Source organism: Lepidochelys olivacea (genome assembly GCF_965140295.1).
Source record: "Lepidochelys olivacea isolate rLepOli2 genome assembly, chromosome: 4".
In the NCBI taxonomy this organism is placed as follows: Eukaryota; Metazoa; Chordata; order Testudines; family Cheloniidae; genus Lepidochelys; species Lepidochelys olivacea.
In genome coordinates this window covers 88,854,681-88,878,023 of record NC_140414.1, presented here as the reverse complement: position 1 = coordinate 88,878,023, position 23,343 = coordinate 88,854,681, and the positions used below count along the sequence as shown (strand labels likewise).

General features: G+C 42.1%; 1 protein-coding gene across 1 annotated transcript in view; it reads left to right on the top strand.

Moving 5' to 3' along the window:
* Positions 1–12,993: 12,993 nt before the first annotated feature.
* MTNR1A (melatonin receptor 1A) overlaps positions 12,994–23,343 on the top strand; it is a 105,892-nt gene continuing 95,542 nt past the window's right edge. The window contains exon 1 of the mRNA XM_084625953.1: positions 12,994–13,362. Within this exon, the coding sequence (XP_084482079.1) occupies positions 13,182–13,362 (181 nt within the window). The 5' untranslated portion in view covers positions 12,994–13,181. The remainder of the gene's footprint in view (positions 13,363–23,343) is intronic.

Sequence of the window (23,343 nt, the reverse complement as noted above, 5' to 3'; positions counted from 1 at the left end):
AAGTTAAGTAGTTATAAAGAATACAGAAATGTGGACTTTAAACACAAGGATTGCTTCGGACATGTTCCTTGTAAAACCTCTAATCTATTAAACGTAATTGGCCTATGCTTAATGATGATTGTATTCATTGTGAGTGGTAGTTAGTGACTTATTAGTTGTCTTTACACTTCTGTGTTGGTTTTAATGTATTATCTTTTGCTGTGACATTCATCTCTTCTGTACAGATTCGAGTGGATCGTTTGCTGACAGTCTAGGGGGACTAACATGAAAAAATAGCTTATGGAGGAGTAGAGAGCCCTAGATAATCATTGATAATATGTGGCATTTATATAGCACTTTACCAAAACACTAATCTACATTCTTATAACGAGCCCATCACCATTGAATCTGATCACCAAATCCTCATAAACTTGTGCAGTAGGTAAGAAAGTATTTTATTGCCATTTTGCATGTAGGGAACATGAAACTGAGGTTATACGACTTGGCTAAAGCCACCCTGCAAATCATTGGCATAGCTAGAATTAAAACTCAGGAGTCCTAATTCCCAGTCCCATGTGAAGACTTTCACCTCTAGTTCACCTTTTCAAATTTAGCATAGGTCAGTACTGTCCAAAATTTCATAGCTGATTGATGGCTAGTGTGAACTGGGAGAACTAAGTACTCTGATCTCAGATTATCAGCATGGTCTAAGAACCTGAATAGAATAAAATAGATTTATCTCCTGGCAGATCCTAGCATACCACTGTTCATTTCAATATAACCACTATCACAATTTGTAGTTTCAGCAGAGATGCCAAGGGCTGAATCAGCATGGAGACAGAACTACCCTCTCATCCCTATAAATTGTCCCTTTAGTAGAAGTTCAGGCACATTGACAATGGAGTCTGTACTACTACCCACTGTGTACACTGTATCTTTTCTATGTATAGAAGACTTCAGTCTTCAGAACTGTCAGTGAGGTACCTTTAAAGAGCACTGAATTCACTTTACAAAGAAAAGGATCCTTTGATTACTGAGCACTGCAGGATGTGGTGCTTCCATTTTGAAGTCACTCAGGTGTGGTTATTTGTGTGGTCACTTGGTGAGACGCAGATGAAGATTTTTGACCTTGAGCCACTAAAAGATTTAATAACCATTCCGATGTTTTTCTCAGCTGATGAGCAGAGCCTACTTTGTGGTGGTGCTTTACATTGTCCCATGGACTGCTAACTAGCAGAAGGGGTATTACATAAGAATAACAACAAAAACCAATGCATTGTATTGGGGAGGAGGTGATGAATAGGTTACTGAAAGAATTGTCATGAAGCCTGGTTTTATCTGACATCTTTATTAGTGATCTGGAAATAGCAGTAACTATCAAGAAATGTGTTAACAGAGACATTAGGTAAAATATGTGGAATAAATTACCAAAGGCAGCAAGAAAGTTGTCAGGAGATGATCAAGTACTTGGAAGAAAAAACTCTGAGGGGCACAATTGATATCTTTAGAAAACTGACCTACTTGGGTTTCCAAGCTTCCATCTGTTTGTACAGATTTTCTGTTCTCTTAGGAAAAGTTTAGAAAATGCTCACAGTAGTATACCACCTGTCTGAATCTGTAGAAATTGTGTGCTATGCATATGGTTATTTTCACAGGTGCAGCGTGAAAGGCAAAACCACCCATGTGAAGCTTTACACCCATTTTCAAAATTTATCCTGGCCATATGGTATGTTTATTTTAAAGCCAGTAGTGTCTACTGTCATAATAGGTTCAGTCCATGCTAAAATCTAAGGTACACTGTAGACAAGGAAGATGTAGGGACAGGATTTTATAATTGTACTATAAAAATTGATGTAAACTTTGAATTAATTCTGCCAGCCACCCTTTTTGAATAAAAGAAAGGAATGACTGTCTGAGACTGAGATCTTGTTTCCTATATGCATTATAAACTTCCCTCTAGTCATTTCTTTGGTTTAAGATTTAGTGAGTAAAAGACAGGATCTTGTGTTGTGTCTATGTTAATTAGATTAAAGGAAAGTTAGAGACCTGAGCCACAATGTAAACTGTTTTGACCACAAGATGTAGTGAAGTTTAATTTACAATGTATTCTGCTGAATATAAAATACTGCTGTCTTCTCTGTGAGAGATGGTTTGTGCGAATGAGGAAGGCATGCATCAGGAAAAGATAAGGTGTGAAAGCCATCACAAATGTCCAGATGGTCAAGAAAAAGTGAGAGACTTGGAAACACCAGGAGACAATCAGAAAACATCCATTGTATCAGATGCTAAACATGTTAGCAGCATTGATGGCCTCAAAGGTGAGGCAACCACCCCCGAAGGAAAGACAACAAATGGGAGATAACGATGGGAAGCCCGACAATAACCATCAAATGATAACAGCGGAAAACTGCAAGATTACCACCACTTAAAGACTAATGATTACAGGATGACATTGCAAAATGATGGACTCAAATGGGAATTTACAAGTATAAAGCTGGGGTGTTTTGACATGAAACTCTGGGTTCAGTCCTGCCAAAACCTCGGAGCATCGCGACCGACAGAGCCCAGCTCCTTGCTCGTATTCAGTCTAACTGGCCATTAGATTGACTCAAGCTACAACAGAATCGTAACTATAAAAACATCAACTGGCAGGACTGTGTGCATGATGTGTATGTGTGTCTGACTGAAAAGCACATGCTAACTGTTGTATTCCCAATAAATATGGTGTATTTGCCTTCTCTCTTATAAAAGATCCCATGTGCTTTGTATAGCATAACAAAGATATTATTAAAGCACCCTTTACTGATGAAGATATTCTAAATCATGCAAATGGCTCAGCATATGTTTGCTGGATGAAGTTAAAAAAAGCAGCCATGGCATGGTTTCCTTTTTTGCTGGGTTCTGTCAAAGGTTGGTTAACACATGATGCAACCTCAGATGATTTTAATTCATATTTTCAAAATCTGTTAGTGATTTTTCTACTACCATATTTGTTTACATATTTCTTGTCTCAGTAATGTCCAATGCTAGATATTCTATAGATTTACTTCCAAATAAACAGAACAGGCCTGATTCACCACAGTTTTACTCCAATTTTATGCCAACGTACTTCCACTGAGCTCAATGGTGTATCGGAGGCATAAAACTTAAATACTGCAGTGACAACTTAGGCCCTTTGCATCTCATCCAGTCTTAAATACTACTATTTCCTTCTCTTTTCCTGCTGACTGATATTCTCATCAAACTTGGTTTGAGTCTTATCCTCCCAGATCTTCCCATTCTCCCTCACTACCTTCATATTTCCTTCCCCATTCACTTTACTCTGAGCCAATATCTAATTTTCCACCCTTCACCATTGGATGGGAAATTGAACTGGCTGAATTTTGATAGCTAGTACCAGTTGCGTGAGCAATCTCTTTCCATTCAGTAACCTTCAACTCTAAACACGGTCCCCTGGCTCTTCCGCAAAAGCACAAAACTCAGAAACTAGTAACTGGATTGAGTAAACAGCTTCCATTGAAAAGAATTCAAGGAAAAACAAGATGCTGTTGCAGTTTCTGAGGAGAAAGAAGACTACCACTGAAAGAAAAATAAAAAGGCAAGTAGTAAAGAGAGAACTTGCTGTTGCTGAATTCAATAAAATTGCTTAGCATGTTTCTCCTGTTATGAAAGGAACGGTTCTGGCTCTAAATATATCAGCCTCTTGCCCCAAATCACTTACTCCTTCCCATGAGCAGCAAGCCCCCTGCATCTGGTCACACACAGGGAGAAAACTAGACAATAAATCTGTGAGTAGGAGGCAGTATGCACTCCAGAGTTTATAAGGTAGCAAAGCTAGATACTCCTAGGCAGGCAGCAAAGCAGCGTGATAGGTGGATGGGAGAGTTAATAAACTAGATGTGTTGGGACAGAGAGAGTTTCAGTTAGGCTTACCAGATGGTTAAGCTGTTGATTCAGTACCTTAGCTTCCACAGTTAGTAAAAGTGGATTCTGTGTGTTAGGGTTGCACAACAAGCACCCAGAACTGCCACTGTAAAGACCATATCTGGCCACCAAAGGAGGACATGTCATGACATCAAAGAGATGCCAAGTCACCTGAAACCCCCATTGATATCTTTGTAGGGTGTCAAATGGAGAATGCAGGAGGTGGCCAAAAGATCACAGCAGCATTACTGTAGGGTTCCATCAACTGTTTCTGACTATAACCACCATAGCACACAGAGATACATACTACCAGGTATCCAGAACCCTTGGTTCATCTGGACTAAACAACAAGCTTACAAGTCCCAGTAAACTACAATCAACTCCTAAGGGTGGACAACAGGAGCCAGTAACGTGTAGGAACACAGTACACAGATATACACAGAGCAGGCTCACAACTCCAGGTATCACACAAGTTGGTTATTTAGATGGGTAATGAAATAAATGCACTCTGTTTATTTAAATCTCTTGTCAAATAGAATCATGTAAGTTCTGCCCTTGACATAGACCATTGAAACAGTAAAGTTGTGAATAATGTTGTTGGTCTTTCAACAGCAAAAGAAAAGCATTATATAAGGAAAGCTTTTTTCATAATTGATTTTTAAGAACTCCACCAACGTCAGTGGAAACAAGGTGCTGAACATTTCTGAAAATCAGGTACACTTCATCCTCGTGACTAGATTTTTCAGTGTAAGCAAATATACTAGGACAGAGTTCTGGAATCATCCACCTGAAATGAAAGATCAAAGCTCAGAGAAGACCACGTAGCTGTAACTCTAGAGCTGGCCCAATTTTTAAGTGAAAAATACTGATTCAGCAACACCAAAACATTTCATGAATTCATGTCGGTTTTTCTGAATTGTTTCAGTCAAAAGAAACATTAAAAATATCAAAATACCTTCGTTTAACACCTTTGAAATGAAAAATTCAATGTTTTTAATTTGAAACTACTTTTTATTTAACAATTTTCTTTAATTTTATTTAAAAGACTAAATATTAAAAATGCTCGAAATCAAACATTTTGTTTGACCAGAAACCATTTTTTTGGGTAATGACCAAATACTAAAACATCCATTATTCACACAGATCTACATAATTCCTTCATCCAGTTATCATGCCCTCTGTCCCAGGCAGGGTCAGAATGGTCATATAGAACATAGAACTATTTATTCAATCTTAAGCTTAAAAATATTCCAGGTGCTAGACCACTGCTATGTTGATCCTGTTCTAGTGCAGTGGTTCTCAAAGCCAGTCTGCTGCTTGTTCAGGGAAAGCCCCTGGCGGGCTGTGCTGGTTTGTTTACCTGCCGCATCCGCAGGTTCAGCCGATCACAGCTCCCACCGGCTGCGGTTTGCCGCTCCAGGCCAATGGGAGCTGTGGGAAGGGCAACCAGCACATCCCTCGCCGCTTCCCGCAGCCCCCATTGGCCTGGAGCAGCAAACCGCGGCCAGTGGGCGCCGTCATCGGCCGAACGTGCGGATGCGGCAGGTAAACAAACCAGCCCAGCCCGCTGGGGCTTTCCCTGAAAAAGCGGCGGACTGGCTTTGAGAACCACTCTTCTAGTGTACTCACATTTTGTTGTAAAATGATGGTGGGAGTTATACAAGATACTTCCTTTTTCACCGTAAGGGAAATTATGTATAGTGCAGTGCTTAGGAGACTGTGGTTCAATACTGTGCTCTTCATTTCAGAAAATTTGTTTTAAAAAAAGGTAAGTTTTGTTTGGAAACACAATTTTCACTTCAAAATGTTTTACATTAATTTACTTACTTATATGTTGAACATTATTTTGACACATCATGAGTAGTGGATAATGTTATATGCTACTGTTATACCAATAAAGTAAAAACCAGCAGGATCTTATTAAAGGGGAAAAGGCAAAATACCACATTTATTGTGAATACAGAAAGAATCAAAGTAAGTAGTTAGTTATAGCTATAACATTCCATTCAATCTCATATTTATTCACACACACACACACACACACAGAGGTTCTGCAAGGTTGTTATCATAGTTACCAGCCTTAGAGTTGCTCATGCCAAGCCACTGGCCAGGTATGAGGTGGAAGAAGGGCCTTGTCAGATGCACATCTGATGCTCCTGGAATTTGGTTTGCAGAATCAGACCCCCAAAGTTCTCACTTTCTAGAGTTCATTTTTATAGGAATTTCTTCCTATGCCAGTCTATTGAATTGCTTCATCATGCTGTTGCTGAATCAATCAGCAGATGGCACATTCCTGACGGCTCCGTGCTGCCAGATGTTATCTTGTTCTTTGGTTTTCCCATTCTTGAGGCTGTTGGGTGGATTCCAGTCTGCCCTCCGGGGGTCCTCTGGTTATTTCCACTTGACGCCTTCTTCAGTCAATGGACACTGGATTCTTAGGCTGGCACCTCCCTGATCATTCCGTTATTATCCGCACCAAGCATCCATCCACATACATCCTTTATCTCCATTTTAATCACAATTGTTAACACAGCGAGATGAATACAACAAAAGGGCGGGGAGTCTCTGGGTGCTGTTTCTATTGTTACAGAGTATTGCTTTGAGTCTCTCTCTGTGTGAGTAGTTGTTGTTACAAAGAATTGCTTTGAGAACAGACTCTGTCTTAGAATGTACTAACACAATTAGCAGCTTGCAAGTTTCACACATAGAGGGAGAGAAACAGCACCAAAAACCAAGAGACCTCTTAATTAGTAATACCCTGGAATTTAAACTATGGGGAATCAAACTCATTTGTGATTTTAATACAGAACTTCTTTAATATGATCCAACACTACTACTGATGTGACATGATGAGACACTGTAATCAAAACATTTTATTTTTAAGGTTGTCAAGGCGTTTCAATCTGTACTTCATATGGATTGAAATGCCTTAACTTATTTCCTAGACCAAAGTGTCTCCTGTTTGTATCATAATGAAACAGTTTGATACTTTGATCTAGGAAATAAGTTAAGTACTGTGTTCTAGTGAGAGATGCAGCTGTGTTCAATATCCTTATTAGCCTGGAATCATTTGTCTATTTACTGTTCACTTTCGTTCTACCATTGTACAGTAACTGGAAAAATATTTGGTTTTGTTCTGACTTGGAATGAAAACAAATTTCCTGTAAAATGAAAAGTGGAATTTCCTATCAGCATCTCTGAAAGTAGGGCCATAAGGGCTCAATCTTGTACGGTGCTAACACCTGTGAGAATTGCTAAAGGCACTCAATCTCACAGGATGTGTTCAGTGTCATGTGGGAGGGAGTATTTATCAATAGACGCTATGCTTTTCAGAAAACAGCCACAGACTCACTTCTTTGCTATACAAAAGGCAGAACAGCCCCCTAACTACTACTGTATAGTATTATAGACCTATGCATAATTCCTTGTCCTCTTTATGGGCCCAATCCTACAAGCCTTACTTGCATTTGACTTGATACTGCATAACATAGTGATCAAAAAATTAGAACAAAATAAAATTAACCATGGCACACATTTAATGGATTAAAAACTGGCTAACTGACAGGTTTCAATATGTAACTGTAAACAGGGACTCATCATTGAGAGAATGTTTCCAGTATGGTTCCACAGGGATCGGTTCCTGGCTCTATGCTGTTTAACATTTTTTATCAATGAGTTTGAAGAAGCCATTAAAGTTTGCAGAAGACCCAAAAATTGGGGGCAGTGGCAAATAATGAAGAGGACAGGTCATTGATTCAGCACAAACTAGATTGCTTAGTAAACTGGGTACAAGCAAACAATATGTGTTTTAATATGGCCAAATGTATACATCTAGGAGCAAAGCATGTAGGCCCAACTTAGGGGACTCTATCCTAGGAAGCAGGGACTCTGAAAATAATTTGGGGCCTGTAGTAGATAATCAGCTAAACATGAGATCCTAGTGTGATGCTGTGGCCAAAGAGCTAATGCCCTCCTGGGGTGCCAAAACAAGGGAATCTTGAGTAGGAATAGAGTGGTTATTTTACCTCTGTATCTGGCATTGGTGTGACTGCTGCTGGAATAGCGTCCAGTTCTGGCGCCCACAATTCAAGAAGGATGTTGATGGATTGGAGAGGGGTCAGAGAAGAGCCAAACGATTGATTAAAGGATTAGAAAACTTTCCTTAAGTGATAGACTCAAAGAGTTCACTTTCACTTTATTTAGCTTAACAAATAAAAGGTTAAGGGGTGACTTGATCACAGCCTATAAGTATCTACAGGAGTTTGAATATTTAATAATGGGCTCTTCAGTCTAGTGGAGAAAAGTATAACATGATCTGATGGCTGGAAGCTGAAGCTTGACTAATTCAGTCTGGAAATGAATAAATTTTTTACAGACTAATTAACTATTGGAACAATTTACCAAGAGTGGATTCTTCATCACTGACAATTTCTAAATCAAAATTGATGATTTTCCTAAAAGATATGTAGTAGGAAATATTCTGCAGAAGTTCTTTGGGCTGTGTTATACAGGAGGTCAGACTAGATGATCACAATGGCCCCTTCTGGCCTTGGAATCTATGAATCTACTCACAAGTTACCTCATCATGTGTGTAGTCTTGCTGTAATGAATGGGTACATCACCTGCCAGGGATACTCGGGCAGCTTCATTGACCTATTTTTCATACACCAACAAGTCAAATCAGTGATATTTATGATGTGTTATTTAATGCATTAAAACAAAATTGCCAAAGGCTTGGTTCTGACCTCACACTTATTAAATGCATTGATCACAGTGTAGCTTGTCCTGATTTGCACAAATATAAGTGGAAGAATCAGGCTATAAGTAAAAATCTCAAACCTGATTTTCTCAGTTATGCACTGTCACCAACCATTACTGTATCACTTCCTTGTTACTCTTTTCAAGTCTGTCTGTACTTCATTAGGTCACATTGTGGAAAATCACAAATCCAAAATGCAAAACTGATTTAGGGGTGGTAAAACAGAGAGTTTCAGTTTTCCAAAACACTAACTAGAGAGGTTATAAAAGGACAAGAGCAATGCACATGATGTGGTTTGTTTGGCAGGCAGAAATCATGATATCACATGCACTGTCCATGATACTGCCTGACTTGTGTTTTCCAACTCTTGTGAATTAGAGAGTTTTTATTTTATTTTATTCGTGACATTTTCATATACTGCTTATCAGGTGGCATCTAAATGATTTGTCTGTCTACAACCCTCCAAGAGTAGCAGTAACAACTTCTGAAGGGTGAGATGTCCTTCTCAAAAACTGCCACCTCACAGCAATGGGAATGAAAACAAGCGTGAATAGGAATTTCTGAGATGAGCCAGAGAAACCTCCAAAATGGCTCCCTGTTGAGATCAAATGGGGGTTTGGGGGCAGTAACTATGGAAGACTAGAATTTGCACCCAGAGATTTTCCACTGCAAATGCTTGAATATGTATGTTCAAAGGCCACTCTGAAGCGAAGTCAAATCTAGCAGTAAGTCCCATCCTGCTCTTTTTGGAAGGCAAGGAAGTCAGCGCCCAGCAGCCTCCTGAAAGGATCTGCAGCTTCGGGCATACAAAGCTGCCCCTCAGAAGATACCTACTGCAGCAGAGCATGCAGGCACCTGCCATTTCAATAGCTCTTCAATCTATCCATTTAATCTTTTCAGTGGTGTCTACTGGCCAAGACACTCAGATCCTTAAGTGCTGAAGGATAGTAAGATAAGGACATCTTTAGTTCTCTTTTTGGATGTTGTCCTCTGAGCAATTCTCTCATCAACTGTTGCATTTAATACTGCACTTGCATTTGGTTAGCAGGAGGAGAATGCTCCCTTCACTTTTTCAGTGCAAAGTATTTGCAAGCATTTGGCCAGGCCTAAAGCACTATCACCTGTGTTGCATCTAGAAAAATCTTACAGTGCTCAGTGGCTGGGATCCACTTTTTTTCTTTAGTTAAATACCAGGTCAGTCCTAACCTCAGTTTAACATTCTTAGGTCTAGTCTCCAGTGCAGACTTAACTCAGGCTGAACTGCCAGTTTTTTCTCCTTACTATGTTCTGTGTTCATACGTCCACATGCCTCTATACGAGCTACATTCTGATGTAGCCGCTGCTGCCTATGCTATGGGGCAGACCCCGAAGCAGCTACAGTGAATAAGTTCAACTAAGGGCCATCACAACACAGACAGGATGTCCTCCAATCCCTTCCCGTAAGCCCTCTGACCAGAAGTGGACTAGAAGTGGCTCCTGGTAAGCCAGGATGGCTTACTGGGCTCTCCTCACCCCTGTCCCCTCCCACCATGCATGACAGAGCTATGAGGGGCAGGAAAGAGAATGGGGGATGGGCAGGGACATTTGCAGGGTTTGGAAATAGTGATGGGGGATTTTCCAGATCCTAGTGTCTGGAAACTAAGGGGTAGTGAAGCCTGGTACCCTGCAGGACATGTATAGTTTGCGCTGCAGCCAACGGAGTGGGGGAATCTTCTACAGGCACCATGTTACTGATCAGCCAGCTTTGATCTAACTTGGAGAGGAAATGCAGGGCCAAAGGCCATTGAGAGTGCAGCCCCCCTGCGTGGAGAAGGTGTATGGTGTGGCAAGTGCCTCACCAGGTAGGAGTCTCAGTCTCCAGTGTGGCAGGTTTAAGGAAGAGTGGTGCTTCACACAGATGATACAGGGAAGGTGTGAGAAAGCTTACCCAAATCCCAGTAAGAGGTAAGACAACTGCCTTCCTTTACCAGGGAAATGAGGCACAGTTAAGTAGTGCAATGGAAGACCCCAGGCAAAAGGAGGGAAGCCAAAGCAGATACAGACTACTGCATAAGATGTGATATCTATTGCTTCACATTCTGGGTCGTGCCCTCAGGATGGGTATTTTGTACTTGGCAGTCAGCTACTTCCTCAGTCGCAGCCATACTCCATGAACTAAGGGCAAATTAGGAGATGGAGAATTTATTGAGGGGTGGACAGTCCCTTCATCAGTGAAAGAGGATTCTTGGAATGGATGATTAGATGCCAGAGTCAGACTTAAAACTTGAAAGGAATGCAGTGGGAGGCATCAGGTCTGGTACGAAACAAACAAACAAAAGTTGCCTTCAGGTAAGGCCAGCAGGATTTTAGCCTTAAACACGATCCACCACAGAATTGTCTCTAGGGCTTGCTCCTCTCAGGTGTTGAGCACCCTCAGCTCATAGGAACTTCAATGGGAGCCAAGGGTTCTCGATGGGATTGCACTCTAACAGCTTTTGCAGCTCTGGTATAAATTAGTCCAATCTTACTCCAATGGAAGTCAGTGGGAGTTTTGCTATCAGACTTCAGTGGAAGCAGGATAAGGCACCTGTAGCTTTACTGTTGAGGTTTTTAATGTGAATATCTGTCAACATTATCATCAAAACATTTTGAAAAACAGGGAGTGAATTTTCTACCATTGGATTCTATTTTTATTTTAATTTCTTCATAAATGAGGGGTCACAATCTGGCAAACAAAGGCTACCTAAAACATTGCTTATTTTAAGGTAACTTAGTTTCGGAGTAAAATATATGACTCTTTGTGACTGAAGTGGTTTATGGATCCATAATTACGTTGCTACTGCTCAGCAAGGACTTCAAATAGTGCACATTCCATTATAATCATAAAATCATAACCAGCACGCTATCACATGCAGAATATTTAATGCAATTTGAAAACAGCAATTTCCCAAATTACACAAATAGAACTAATGACAGTTGTCATTCTTCACAATGTAACTTTGTGTAGAAGACTTTAGGCTTCCATCATCTCTTCCCCCGCTCGATTTCACGTCCACGAAAGAGACAGCTCCCGGCTGAAGGTTTCAAGATAAATTTCAGGGGCTGGCGATCGTTCATGGCTGTTTGAATAGTGCAAATACTGGGTTTGAGCCACTACTGTGACATGGCATTTATCACAGCACAACGTGAATTACCATTTTCAATCACAGCTGATAGGTCCCGAATAGAAGTATGATTTCTAGGACATTTTGTGCAGATCAGTTTTCTCGGGTTATATATTTTAGTCTCATGCGACATACCATCACATAAACGAGGTATTTCAATACAGCGATTGACATTCAGCAGAAAACACTTTCTGGGGGCTGAGAAGTTCCTATTATAGAAGCCAATGTAACTACGCACGATAAACAACACGTTCACTAAAATCAGATCCTCGCTCTCTTTTTAGCAACGGCACCTCGTTTTGTCTGTCGTGCTTTTGGGGAGCGGCGAAGGCAGACTGTGTCAGATTCGTATATTTGCCCATGCATTCCCCCCCCCCCCGCCCCGAATCACGTTTTGGAAAGGAGATGAGGCTGCATTGCAAAAGAAGAACCGTCTCCACTGTGGATTTTCATGCAAAGCTGAGACGGTCGGGTGCCATCTCTCGCTCTGTCTCGCTTTTCTGTGAAGCAATGGCATGTCCTGCTCTGGGGATTCGGGTCCTGAGGTTCCCCGCCTCTTCTTCCCTACCCCCCAGCCAGCAGCTTCGCAAAGAGCTTTTCATAGCTCCCAGAGCAGATCCAAGCTCTCCTCGTCGGCTTCACTTTCGTGGCTGAGTTCGCTTGTCCGTCAGTAAAGGGTGCAATTTAGTACGAGTGCAATTACCAAGAGCTATTAACGCAACCGGTACAAAAACCAAGTAAATAAAAAAGCAGCCCCAAATACTGTCACACAGAGCTCGAAGGGCACCGACCTCGGCTTACAGCGCCAGGGGAGGAAGGACGGGTGCCTACGCTTGCACCGCGCGCGCGGCGTTGTCCAGAGGAATCAATGAAGGAATGAAGGAATGAATGAATGGGGAGAGCCGGGAAAAGAATGAATGGGGCCCGGCTGCGCAGCCACACGCCGCCCGCTCGCAATGAATGAACCGCCCCTCGGCCGCGGCGCCCCAGCGCCGCACCGGGGCGCTGTTGCCCCGCCGCGGCGGCGGCGGCGGCTGGTGGAATCCCCCGGCCGCGCACGTGGCCGGGGCGGAGGAGGCCGAGCGCCGCCAACGCTAGATGTCACCTGGAGGCAGCAGTGGCGGAGGCCGCTGCTGTGGTGGGGGCGGGGGCGAGGGGAGGCTATAAAAGTAACTCCGCGGCACGTGCACACTTCAGGGAAACTTCAGAGCCCGGCCGCGGCCGTAGAAGGCGCTGGGGCTGCCTGCGCCGCGCCGGGCACCCTCCCTGTGAGCCGGGCGGGCGGATCCCCGAGGGCTGCAGGCGAGCCCGCTCCTTGCCCCAAGGTGGCCCTGGGATGTTGGGCGAGTGAGGCGGGGGCGAGGAGGAGCAGCAGCATGAGCGGCAATGGGAGCGGGCTGAACGCCTCCCACCCGCCCGCGGAGCTCAGCCTGGACCGGCCCGCCTGGGTGGCTTCCACTTTGGCCGCCATCCTCATCTTCACCATCGTGGTGGACGTGCTGGGCAACCTGCTGGTCATCCTGTCCGTGTACAGGAACAAGAAGCTGCGGAACGCTGGTAAGGAGAGGGGAGGGGTTGCTCAGTGGTTTGAGCATTGGCTGGCCAAACCCAGGGTGGTGAGTTCAATCCTTGAGGGGGCTATTTAGGGAGCTGGGGAAAAAATTGGGGATTGGTCCTGTTTTGAGCAGGGGGTTGGACTAGATGACCTCCTGAGGTCCCTTCCAACCTTGATATGAGTCTAAGGGCAAGGGGGGGGGGCAGTGTGTGGGGGGGGGGCGGGGGCTTGCCAGCTCCAGCGCCTTCACCCCAGCTGACCAGCTTCGCTCAGGCGTCGGGCGCTGCTAGCCCGCGGCTGTCTCACGCCAACCTGACGGGCACGGAGAGTTCGGGCCCCGGGAGGGCTGGTCCTCATTGCCTTGGCGCTGCGGCGTGGGAAGCTTGTGGCAAACGCGTCCCGCTCCGCAGCGGTGCAGAACGCGAGGCTCCGGTCAGCCCACTTCTGCAGAGCTATTTTTAACCGGCCTCGACTGGCGCTTTTCTCGCTGTTGGAGCCTTGCTCGTTTGTACTAAAACTCGGGATGGGTATTCGGGGGGTGGGGGTTTAAAAGTCCCTGCAAGACCGCGGATACAGTATGCGACAGATGTTTCACGGCAAATCGGCGCTCAAGCTCTGTGATGTGTATTTTTAGCAATTGCAGCCAAACCGTGGTGCTATTTAAAGCTTTCGTTCAGTAAAAGTGTGAGCCGGTATAACAAACAAGCTTTGCTTTGCAAAGAATGAAACGTGGAGGGAGGATGCCGGAGTTTGTAGTGGTATGTGAACAGACCAGATGTCACGCTACCGATCTCTAAGTTGAATATTGCTTAATACGTCTCTCTGCATAAAAAAACAGGGTTGACACCTGACAAAGTCCAAAGGTTTAGTTATGGCTGATGCATAATTCAGAATAAAAGCACAAAGTTGATCAGCATCTCTCTTTATTCACCAACTACTTGCTGTTTACTTCTGTTAAAGACTGAAGCCATCTGACAGAAAATCAGATTTAGGCATGCCTCAGAAAAGTGGATTTTTGACAGGATAGGATCTGTGACGGGCTATTGGGTAAATCCCTCTTAGTTTACTGATTATTGGTCCGACAGACAGGAACTTCTCCTTCAGAGGCTCTGCTTTATCAGGTCAGACCAGCTGCTGCGCACGTGTACCAAATCTGTGCACTCAAAACCGTTTCGAAACTGTCATTGAAAAAAAAAAATAAAGAGGGAATATATGCAGGGAGCTGCGGTGCTAAACAAAACAGCTATTTCTGTGTTCCTATTTTTTCCTCCCCCCTAAACCAGGGGTCTCCAAACTTCATGAGAGGAGGGCCATATTAGATTTTTTGAAGGGGCTTCGCGGGCTGAAGTAACTGAAATAAATTAAATATTTGCAAAATCATTTAAAAAAAACACTACTCTACTCTGTGTCAGTGTTGCATTAAATTCTAAATCAGGTGTAAAAATTAATCAATGCAGGTACTGTGAAATCACACAATATTTGTTGATACGTTAAAAATCATTTCACATTTTTTTTATTTCTAAAAACTCACATTTGTATCATACAAATACACATATTCAAAACTAAAGAAATATTATTGTAGAATTAGTGAGAAGTATGGGACTGATGTTTTTCTGACAACACCGCATTTAGCTGTGGTTCAAAGTTAGCGTTCCCTAGCACCAAAATTGATTGTAAATGTTCATCAGACAAGGTCGATCTGTAGTGGGATTTCACATATTTCATCATCGAAAATGTTTTTTTGCACACATAAGTAGTGCCAAACACTGACATTAATCCACAGACAGAGTTTTTTACATGAGCATATTGATCACTTGACAGGCATTTATAGAACTCTACCAGACTTCCTTCCTTATGTTTGTCCTTCAACATGTCATAGGATTGCAGGTCAGTCACTTCCATTTGAAGTTCAAATGACTGCTCCGCGTGCCTATTCACCCATCAGCACAAAGCAGGCAGGCTGCAGCTATCTGTGCCCGCCTGTTTGCTTCTCCTGCTTGGCTGCAGCAACAACTCGTCCCTAAGTTGGCTCCCAGAGGCACTCACCCCCTGCACAGCTCAGCTGTGCTGCCCTCACCCCTGCATGAGCTCCTGCCGCGGCCCCTCCCCCTGCCTGCTCCTCCTGCCTACTCAGCTGTTCACGGCTTCTCCCCTGTTGGTCGAAGGGTGGACAAATGGAAGCCTGGGGCTGCAGTTTGGAGACCCCTGCCCTTAACTGTTGTAAAGGACTGGTTCCGGTTATTGATGAATGGCCTGCAGAATTTTCGTGTTCACGCCACAGAAGTCAGCTGAGTTAGACTGGCTTGAGACTGGTGTTAGAGATGAAGCTTGGTTTTGAATCTAGACAACTGCCATGTAACTGTTCTCTGTTTGTATTATAAATCTAACTGACACTGCATAAAAGGTTTCTAAGGTCACTTTCTAAGTAAGGTAATTAAAATCGTTTATAGTTTTCATTTCAAGGAATAAAGAAGAGGACGACTTGTGGCACCTTAGAGACTAACCAATTTATTTGAGCATGAGCTTTCGTGAGCTACAGCTCACTTCATCGGATGCATGCTGTGGAAAATACAGAAGATGTCAATAAGCATGATTAAAATGAAGGCAAACTTCTTTTCTTATGTAGTTATCACTGATCTGAGCCTTCTGTCACTTACCTTGATGTAAATAAGGAGTACTTCCATCAAAACCAAAAGTGGTGTGAGATCAGAATCAGATTCTAGAATTCCAAGTCAAGCTGAACTTTGTCTTGCCATTTTTTCTCATTTAGACCTTTCTTTTTATCTTAGGGATTTTTTGTTGAAGTAGGTGTATATTTTTAATGGGTCTGTGGGTGAGAGTTAATGGATTTAGATAAACCCCTCATGTTAATTCACATTCCTCAGTTCTTCTCTTGGGAATTTGAAGTCTAGAGATCCATAGTAACAGACCCACAAAATATAGTGATGTGTACCCGAGAGTAGAATTGACTCCTTAGACTTTTATATCTATATTTGTTCTGCTTTAGCTCTCAGCACATCCCACTCATATTCTTTCAAATGCTCACTTTTCACGTTTCTCACTCTCTGCCTTTTTCTTCTCAGTGCCTATTGAGAACTGCAGCAAACTATTATAACATAGAGCTAAGGCCAGAGAACATTTTGGGGATATTGAATTGTATTAGGCTAGGTTGTGGGACAGATACTGCTGTAATTTAACTAAGAAACTGGTTTATAGTAGGAAATAATTCATATTGTGTTTTAGGATATAATTTACTAGTAAAACAAAGTAGTTTCCTAGGAGATAGATTAAAACTTCTGTCCTGTAAGAAAAACTTTGAATATTTTGATGAAAGAAAATGTATGGACTTCAGGATCTTGGGAAACATAGAAAATGGTTAAACGAACAAATTTTATAATCCTGTAACTTTTTAGGCCCCACCCAGCAAAAATTTAAGCTGATCCGTAATGATGTGAGTAGCCCCATTGAACGTTACACTGAATTCAGTGGGACCACTCATGAGTAAAGTTATCCATGTATGTAAGTATTTCCAGGATCCGGGCCTAATATTATTTTGATTGGGGAAAGGAGGATTTTCTTTAATTTTAGTGCTGTTAAATCAGGATATTTAGTAACAGGCTAAATTTTAAATGTCAGGTTATTGATACATCTTATTTATAATTTGTTAATTATAAGGAAAGTTGCAACTAATTGCAGAGCCATAATGAGAAAGAAACTTCTGATTTTGCAGCATCATATATTAATGAGTCATTTGCTGACCCATTCCTTGAGGAAAAAAGGACACGGCCTGAAAATTCCACCTGAAACAGGTCAGGGAGGAGCAGAAGATGCCTTCTGAAGAATATGTATTTCAGTGAAGATTACTCTTCCTTCTGAAAAAGAGGACAAACTGAACTATGGAATATTTAACATTGTACCAAAACAGGTGGATGTGGTGGGGGAAAATATCTTGCATCTCCATCTCTCTATTATATATATATATATATATATATATATATATATATACACACACACATACGTACACACACGCACTTTTTTTGGAAGATCACTACAACGTTAATCTGTGGACTTCTTTTATTGCTAAAATATGCCCTGGGGAATAGTAGGAAAACCTAGAAAAACCTTCACAAGAAGTGGTATCACCTGCCTGCCAGTCAGAAGGTTAGTGTGGTACTGTGATCAAAGCAAAGGAGTCAGTATCTCAAAGAAGCTTTGTCTCAGCACGCGAGGAGTGTCTGATACAACAGACTCCTTCATAGTCACAGACGTGGCTTCAGTAGATGCTCTTCTAGACACAGAAGCCGATGATGCAACTGGTAGGATCCTCTTTTATTTAATGTACTTGACTGTAATGAATTTCATAGTTCTGACCTAATGTTATGGTGATTTTTACGATCAACATATTACTAGGCCACGTTCAGTCTTGGTGCAAGCAGCTGTGATCTAGGTCCCATTGGCTTACACCAGGACTGAATTTGGCTCCTGATGTCTTTTAACTTTGGCACAGATTTAATGGGAAACATTCAAGGCATAAGGATTCTGATGTTTTAAGTCTTGACCTGATGTCCAGGTCGATGAAACTTTAGTAAGCCATTCATGTGCTTGCTTTCTTATTTTTTTATAAAGAGGTTCAGTATAAATCATGGAATGTATTTCATGGTTCTTTGTTAATGCTTATAGCTCTGCCTGATAAATTCTTTTAACAAAAGTCCTGAGTTGAAAAATTAAAGACACAGATTTTTGCTGAGTTGCTCTGCTCAGTGTTGCAAACGCTAAAGTGACTTAGGCTCTTAAGTGCGTAAGGCCCAGATTCTCAAAGACATTTAAATTCTGAAATCAGGGGGAGTTAGGTGCCTAAATAGCTTTTGAGGCTCTAGCTAAATCACTTGTGAATATGAGACTTTGACTCCTGAGTCACTTAGGCCTTTCAGCACTGAGTAGAGCAATTCCTAAATAGTTTAAAAATCTGGGCCAAAGTGACTGGCCTCAGGGAAGGTAAGTGGGGAAATACAGATAGTTTTCAAACCATTGCATAACGTTATTACTAAAAAAGCAATATATTAGAGCACCTCAGTGAATGTAGAAAGCAGGTAACTTAAAGAAGTTTATAAAATGGTATAAGTAAGAATTCATATGATTGACTGTCCTTATGCCTTCATTGTTCTCCTTGTCAAGAAAACAATGCATCAAGAACAAGGCGATGAAGCAGTTGTAAAAATTAGCTTATTACGTGGTAAGTTAAAAATGATTTCTCCCCTATTAGGGTCTCATTCTACACTCTTTGCACATGCACAAAACGACCATTGTAATCACTGGGAGCTTTGCATACACAAGGACTGCAGGTTTGGGACCTTACTAGTTAATGAAGGGAGCTGCTTTCAGTCTTATCCCTCTTGATCTTCCTCTTCCCCTTCCAAACTGTATTATTTTGGCCAAGTTAATTGTTTTTGCATGGCTACTTGGAGGAGCCAGCATAAAGGAGTCATAAAGTGGTCTTAAGAGCCACCCACTGAATTCCTGGGGAGCTAAATTGGGTTCAGGGAGCATAGTTTGTAAAGACAGGACCAAGAATGTCAGTGCGTGAGGTTGAGAGCAGCCTCAAATTAAATTTGTATGTTCATTTGGGACATCTAGGAAAAAATGAAGGACAGCTACTTATGTGAAATGTGTTTTTAAAAAGTCCCTTTAAATAAAAAATAACCTGAAGTATTTTTATTAATACTGTTGTATTTTTAGAATCCGGGGCACAGTCAGTTGGAATCCTGCATGTGGAGGGCTTACAGAATTGGGCTCTTGCTTTTTAAAAATTAAATATGTTGCATAGCAGCATATTAATCTGGTTGGTGAAGAGACTTCTTAGTTTCAGTATTTACATTCATTGGAAATATTATACATGGGGGTTTTCAGATGATCAGAGAGCAGCTTTCATTCAGCCTTTTCATTCTGTTAATTGTTCTTGATGATCTGTTTTTTTATGTCAAGACATTCTTCAACAGAGTATTTGTCATGTTCTGTTTACAAAAAGAAATGAAACTTCTTCTGTTGTGAAACAGACTAAAGGAATTATTGTCTTTATTACAGATTTCCCTGGATGACTTTTGCATACCCTGGGAGAAAATGGGTAGCCCAAGAAATGTTTGGATCATCAGAGAGAACAGCTGTAGAAGACCAAATAATAGCACGTGAAATAAGGGTCTCGAAGAAAATTGACTGACATATTGATGGCAGTGAACATTGGTATTTCAGACTTGAGTTACTTCAGGTAGCAAAAATGGTAAGCCAATTGGGGGTGGAGGGGGAAATGTCTAGCTGAGTTGTTGAACTTGTCCACCTGATGGACAGAATTACAAAGCAAAATGTACAGTTTTGGACAAAGCAATTCCTTTAGAGTAGTAAATGGTGGTTTTTGGTTAATAATTTGTTCAAGCTTAGGGTTCACTTCAGCAACTTGTTGAAGTGGGACCTTGTCCTTTCAGTAACCAAAAATTAGGGGTAAGCATTTTAAAAAAAAGTGTGGGTTTTTTTTTTTTTAGTTTTTGTCTTTCCTTACTCTTCCTGCCAGTTTTTAATTTTATGAACTGGCTTACCTTTTTGGAGGCACTGTTTCTTGTCTCTTGCTGTCATGAAACACTGTTTCTGGTTGGAAACACTTTTCTTTGTCTCTTCTAGATTTTGGTTCACCCCTTTTCTGTTTTTTCTTCAGGTTTTTTTTTTCTATTCTTCGTCTGTTGTCTCTAGTCTCTTTTAACTTCTTCTCTTCCTCCACTCCCCCCCAGTACTCTGCTACTCTTTTTCTTTTACTCTTTGCTGTTTTTTCTTTTCCTTCACCACTATACATGTTTCTAGCATAATGACAATTCTAGTTTCTAATGATAGAAATGCTACCAGCAGTAGATATCAGATACCAGTAGGACCACTAACAAACCCTCTTAGACATTGTGGCTTGCTTTCATAGGGAAATAAAAATTCTGCAATGTCAGACCAGGATTCAGAGTAGCAGCCGTGTTAGTCTGTATCCACAAAAAGAAAAGAAGGACTTGTGGCACCTTAGAGACTAACACATCCAGAGTGCAATTTTGCAGTCTGAAAAAACACCTTGCACCCTTTCTGTTGACAACCTCTTTTTCTTATGTACTTGCTTCAAAACTTCCTGAAATATCTCACTAAAGTTCCACTTTTGAGTAATGGAACTCCTCCAGGTAGGACATGATTACTAAATGAGTTCTTTTTGGAATGAGACACAAATGTGTGTTAATAGCTTTTAAAAAAAATTTATGGGTCTTTTGTAAACAAATAAACATGTATTTAATATGTTTGTAAATAATGCTTGAGACTTTATTATATAAATACTACCAAGATAATAGTACCCTTTCAGTAGGGTAGCTCTTCCAAAGTCCACCTGCACTGGGAGCAATGATTGAGCTGAATAGGGTTGTAAAGCTGTTTCATGCTGAAATGAGTCTCCCCATTCTTTTGAACTATGTCATTTTAAGGATGGAAAATACAATGAAACAAACTAAATAAGAATCCTATGGTATGCCAGAGAACAGATTTGTCAACCCTGTGGGCATGCTGCAAACCCCATCTTCCTCTCCTATGTTAGGCTATTGAGGAGGGTGTGGGTTGGAAAAAATATATTTAGGGGCAATCTTTGGTTTATATTGTGATTTGTAACTTATGGGATGGGTTACTTTGAGCACTGGATGGACACCTTTCATTGTGCAGTAATATGTGCAGTAATAAATAATACAAAAGCTCCAAGTTCAGTATTTTTTTAAAAGCGCAAAACCATGTCAGTTTCCATTTAAAAGCAGTTTTCCACCAGAAATGTCTTCAACCAACTCACCCCAATAGCTAGAAGACTGAAACAAAGAAATCATACCTGACTATCACAGCTTCTGGTTCCACACTCTTTCAGGCAGGGTTAGCACCTGCTCAGGAATTCTGTTCTTGATTCTTCTGTGCTTACTGCCTTGTTTGGCGTACCTTGTAAAGCCACAGTTACAGAAATACGGAGATACTGCATTACTTTGTTTGCATACTGCTACCTTCTTTTCCCTTCAGCCCCAAAGATTTCCCATCATCCTCCCTTTCTCGGTCTCCCTCCTCAAGTTTCTTCCTCCCCAACATCCATGGCTTGTTTTTCCCCATTCAGACACTCCTGTTTCCCTCCATAACATACTAACTATATAGACTCTTCCTAAGGCGTGGTCCCTAACCTACACATGATTACGGAGATGTGGCTTTAGTGATTACTTCACACTATGCGGTGCTACATCCATGTGATTAGATTAGGGACCATTCTCCAAACTCCTGGAGGACTCTGAACAGTCTTTATAACTTAGAGTTCTAGGACATACCTAAAGGACTCAAAATATGGAGATTCAAGCTTGGAGCACCTCTCCCTCATGCCCCAGCTCTTCCAGCAAAAACAGGAGATAAAGGCAGGGCCGGCTCTAGGCACCAGCAAAACAAGCAGGTGCTTGGGGCAGCGCATTTCTAGGGGTGGCATCCTGGCGCCGGCCATGCCGCCCCTAGAAATGTGCCTCCGCCGCCCCAGCTCGCCTCCACTCCGCCTCTGCCCACTCCCCTGAGCATGTTGCCGCCTCTCTGCTTCTCCCCCCTCCCTCCCAGGCTTGCCGTTTCGCACGGGGGAGGCAGCGGTGGTGGAGCGGAGGTGAGCTGGGGCAGGGAGCGGTTCCCCCCCCCCCCGTTACTTCCTGCGCTCCCCCCCCACCCCCGCTCCCCTCGGCTCTGCCTGCTCCCCTGAACGCGCTGCCTCTCCCTCACCTGAGAGGGAAGGGGGAGAAGCAGAGCGGCGGCATGTTCAGGGGAGCAGGCGGAGTGGAGGTGAGCTGTTGCGGGGGGGAGCCACAGGAAGCAATGGGGGGGGGAATGCGGCACGCCCGGAGGAGGAGACAGGGCTGGGGATTTGGGGAAGGGGTTGGGAAGGAGCGGAGTTGGGGTGGAGCCAGGGGGTGGGGGGACACGAAATAAAAGCAGGGGCGGCCAAAAAAGTTTTTGCTTGGGGCTGCAAAAATCCTAGAGCCAGCCCTGGATAGAGGCATATGCTCGTGAAACCAGTAGGGAGTGTCCTAGCGGGATTCAGGAAATTGACCTCTGGTTTGGTAGTTTCCACCAGTACAAATAAAATGAGATTAAAATGCTATCAGTTTAGAATAGGGGCATTTCCCCACACTTTGCATGTGTGTGACTAAGTGACTGTACATGTTACATGACAGTGGAGAAATAGATCTTCCGCCTGTTGGTTTAGAAGTTGAAGTCCGGGTACAAAATTTGAAGAGGATGCACGATCATTTTCTCTTCTAATGACAAAAAGGAGATCCAAAAAGTAATTGTATTTCAAATGTACTTTTTATGGTTTATCGGCTTTTCAAAGTTTTTTTTAAATTTTTATAACATACTTCTGTAAAGCCAATGAGTTTTAAACAGTTAACATTTGGAGCAACTCAGAATTGAAAAGTTTATTTTGATCATAAAATCATGTTACATAGATATTTTATAGAGATTATGTATGTACTATGCATTAAATGTATAACGTCCATTTTTCAGTCATTAAAGATGACATTCCTTGCAAAGGTAGAAAACAGGATACAAACTATTCTTTCCTTTGACTCATGTCGCCACATTTACTCATAAGATTCTCATTGATATTAATGAATGAATTAATTAATTAATTAGCTAAATCCCCTTTGGCAATGCAATGTATGTGGTTGACGGCCCTCTTCCCCTTTCAAGAATGGATTTCAGCTTCACTTCACTTAACTGGCCTATATGACAATCAGATTTATGGGAATAGTGCTTCATGGTGGCTGAAAGGCAAACAAATCTGGGACTCCTATAAAGCTATTCAATTGGGTTGCCATCTGCAAGGCCCAAGATTCATGTGTATACTTCTCTCTGGACCCTACATCTTCACCCTTCTTCAAATAACTCTGCCATAAAAACAGGGGGAAGGTTTG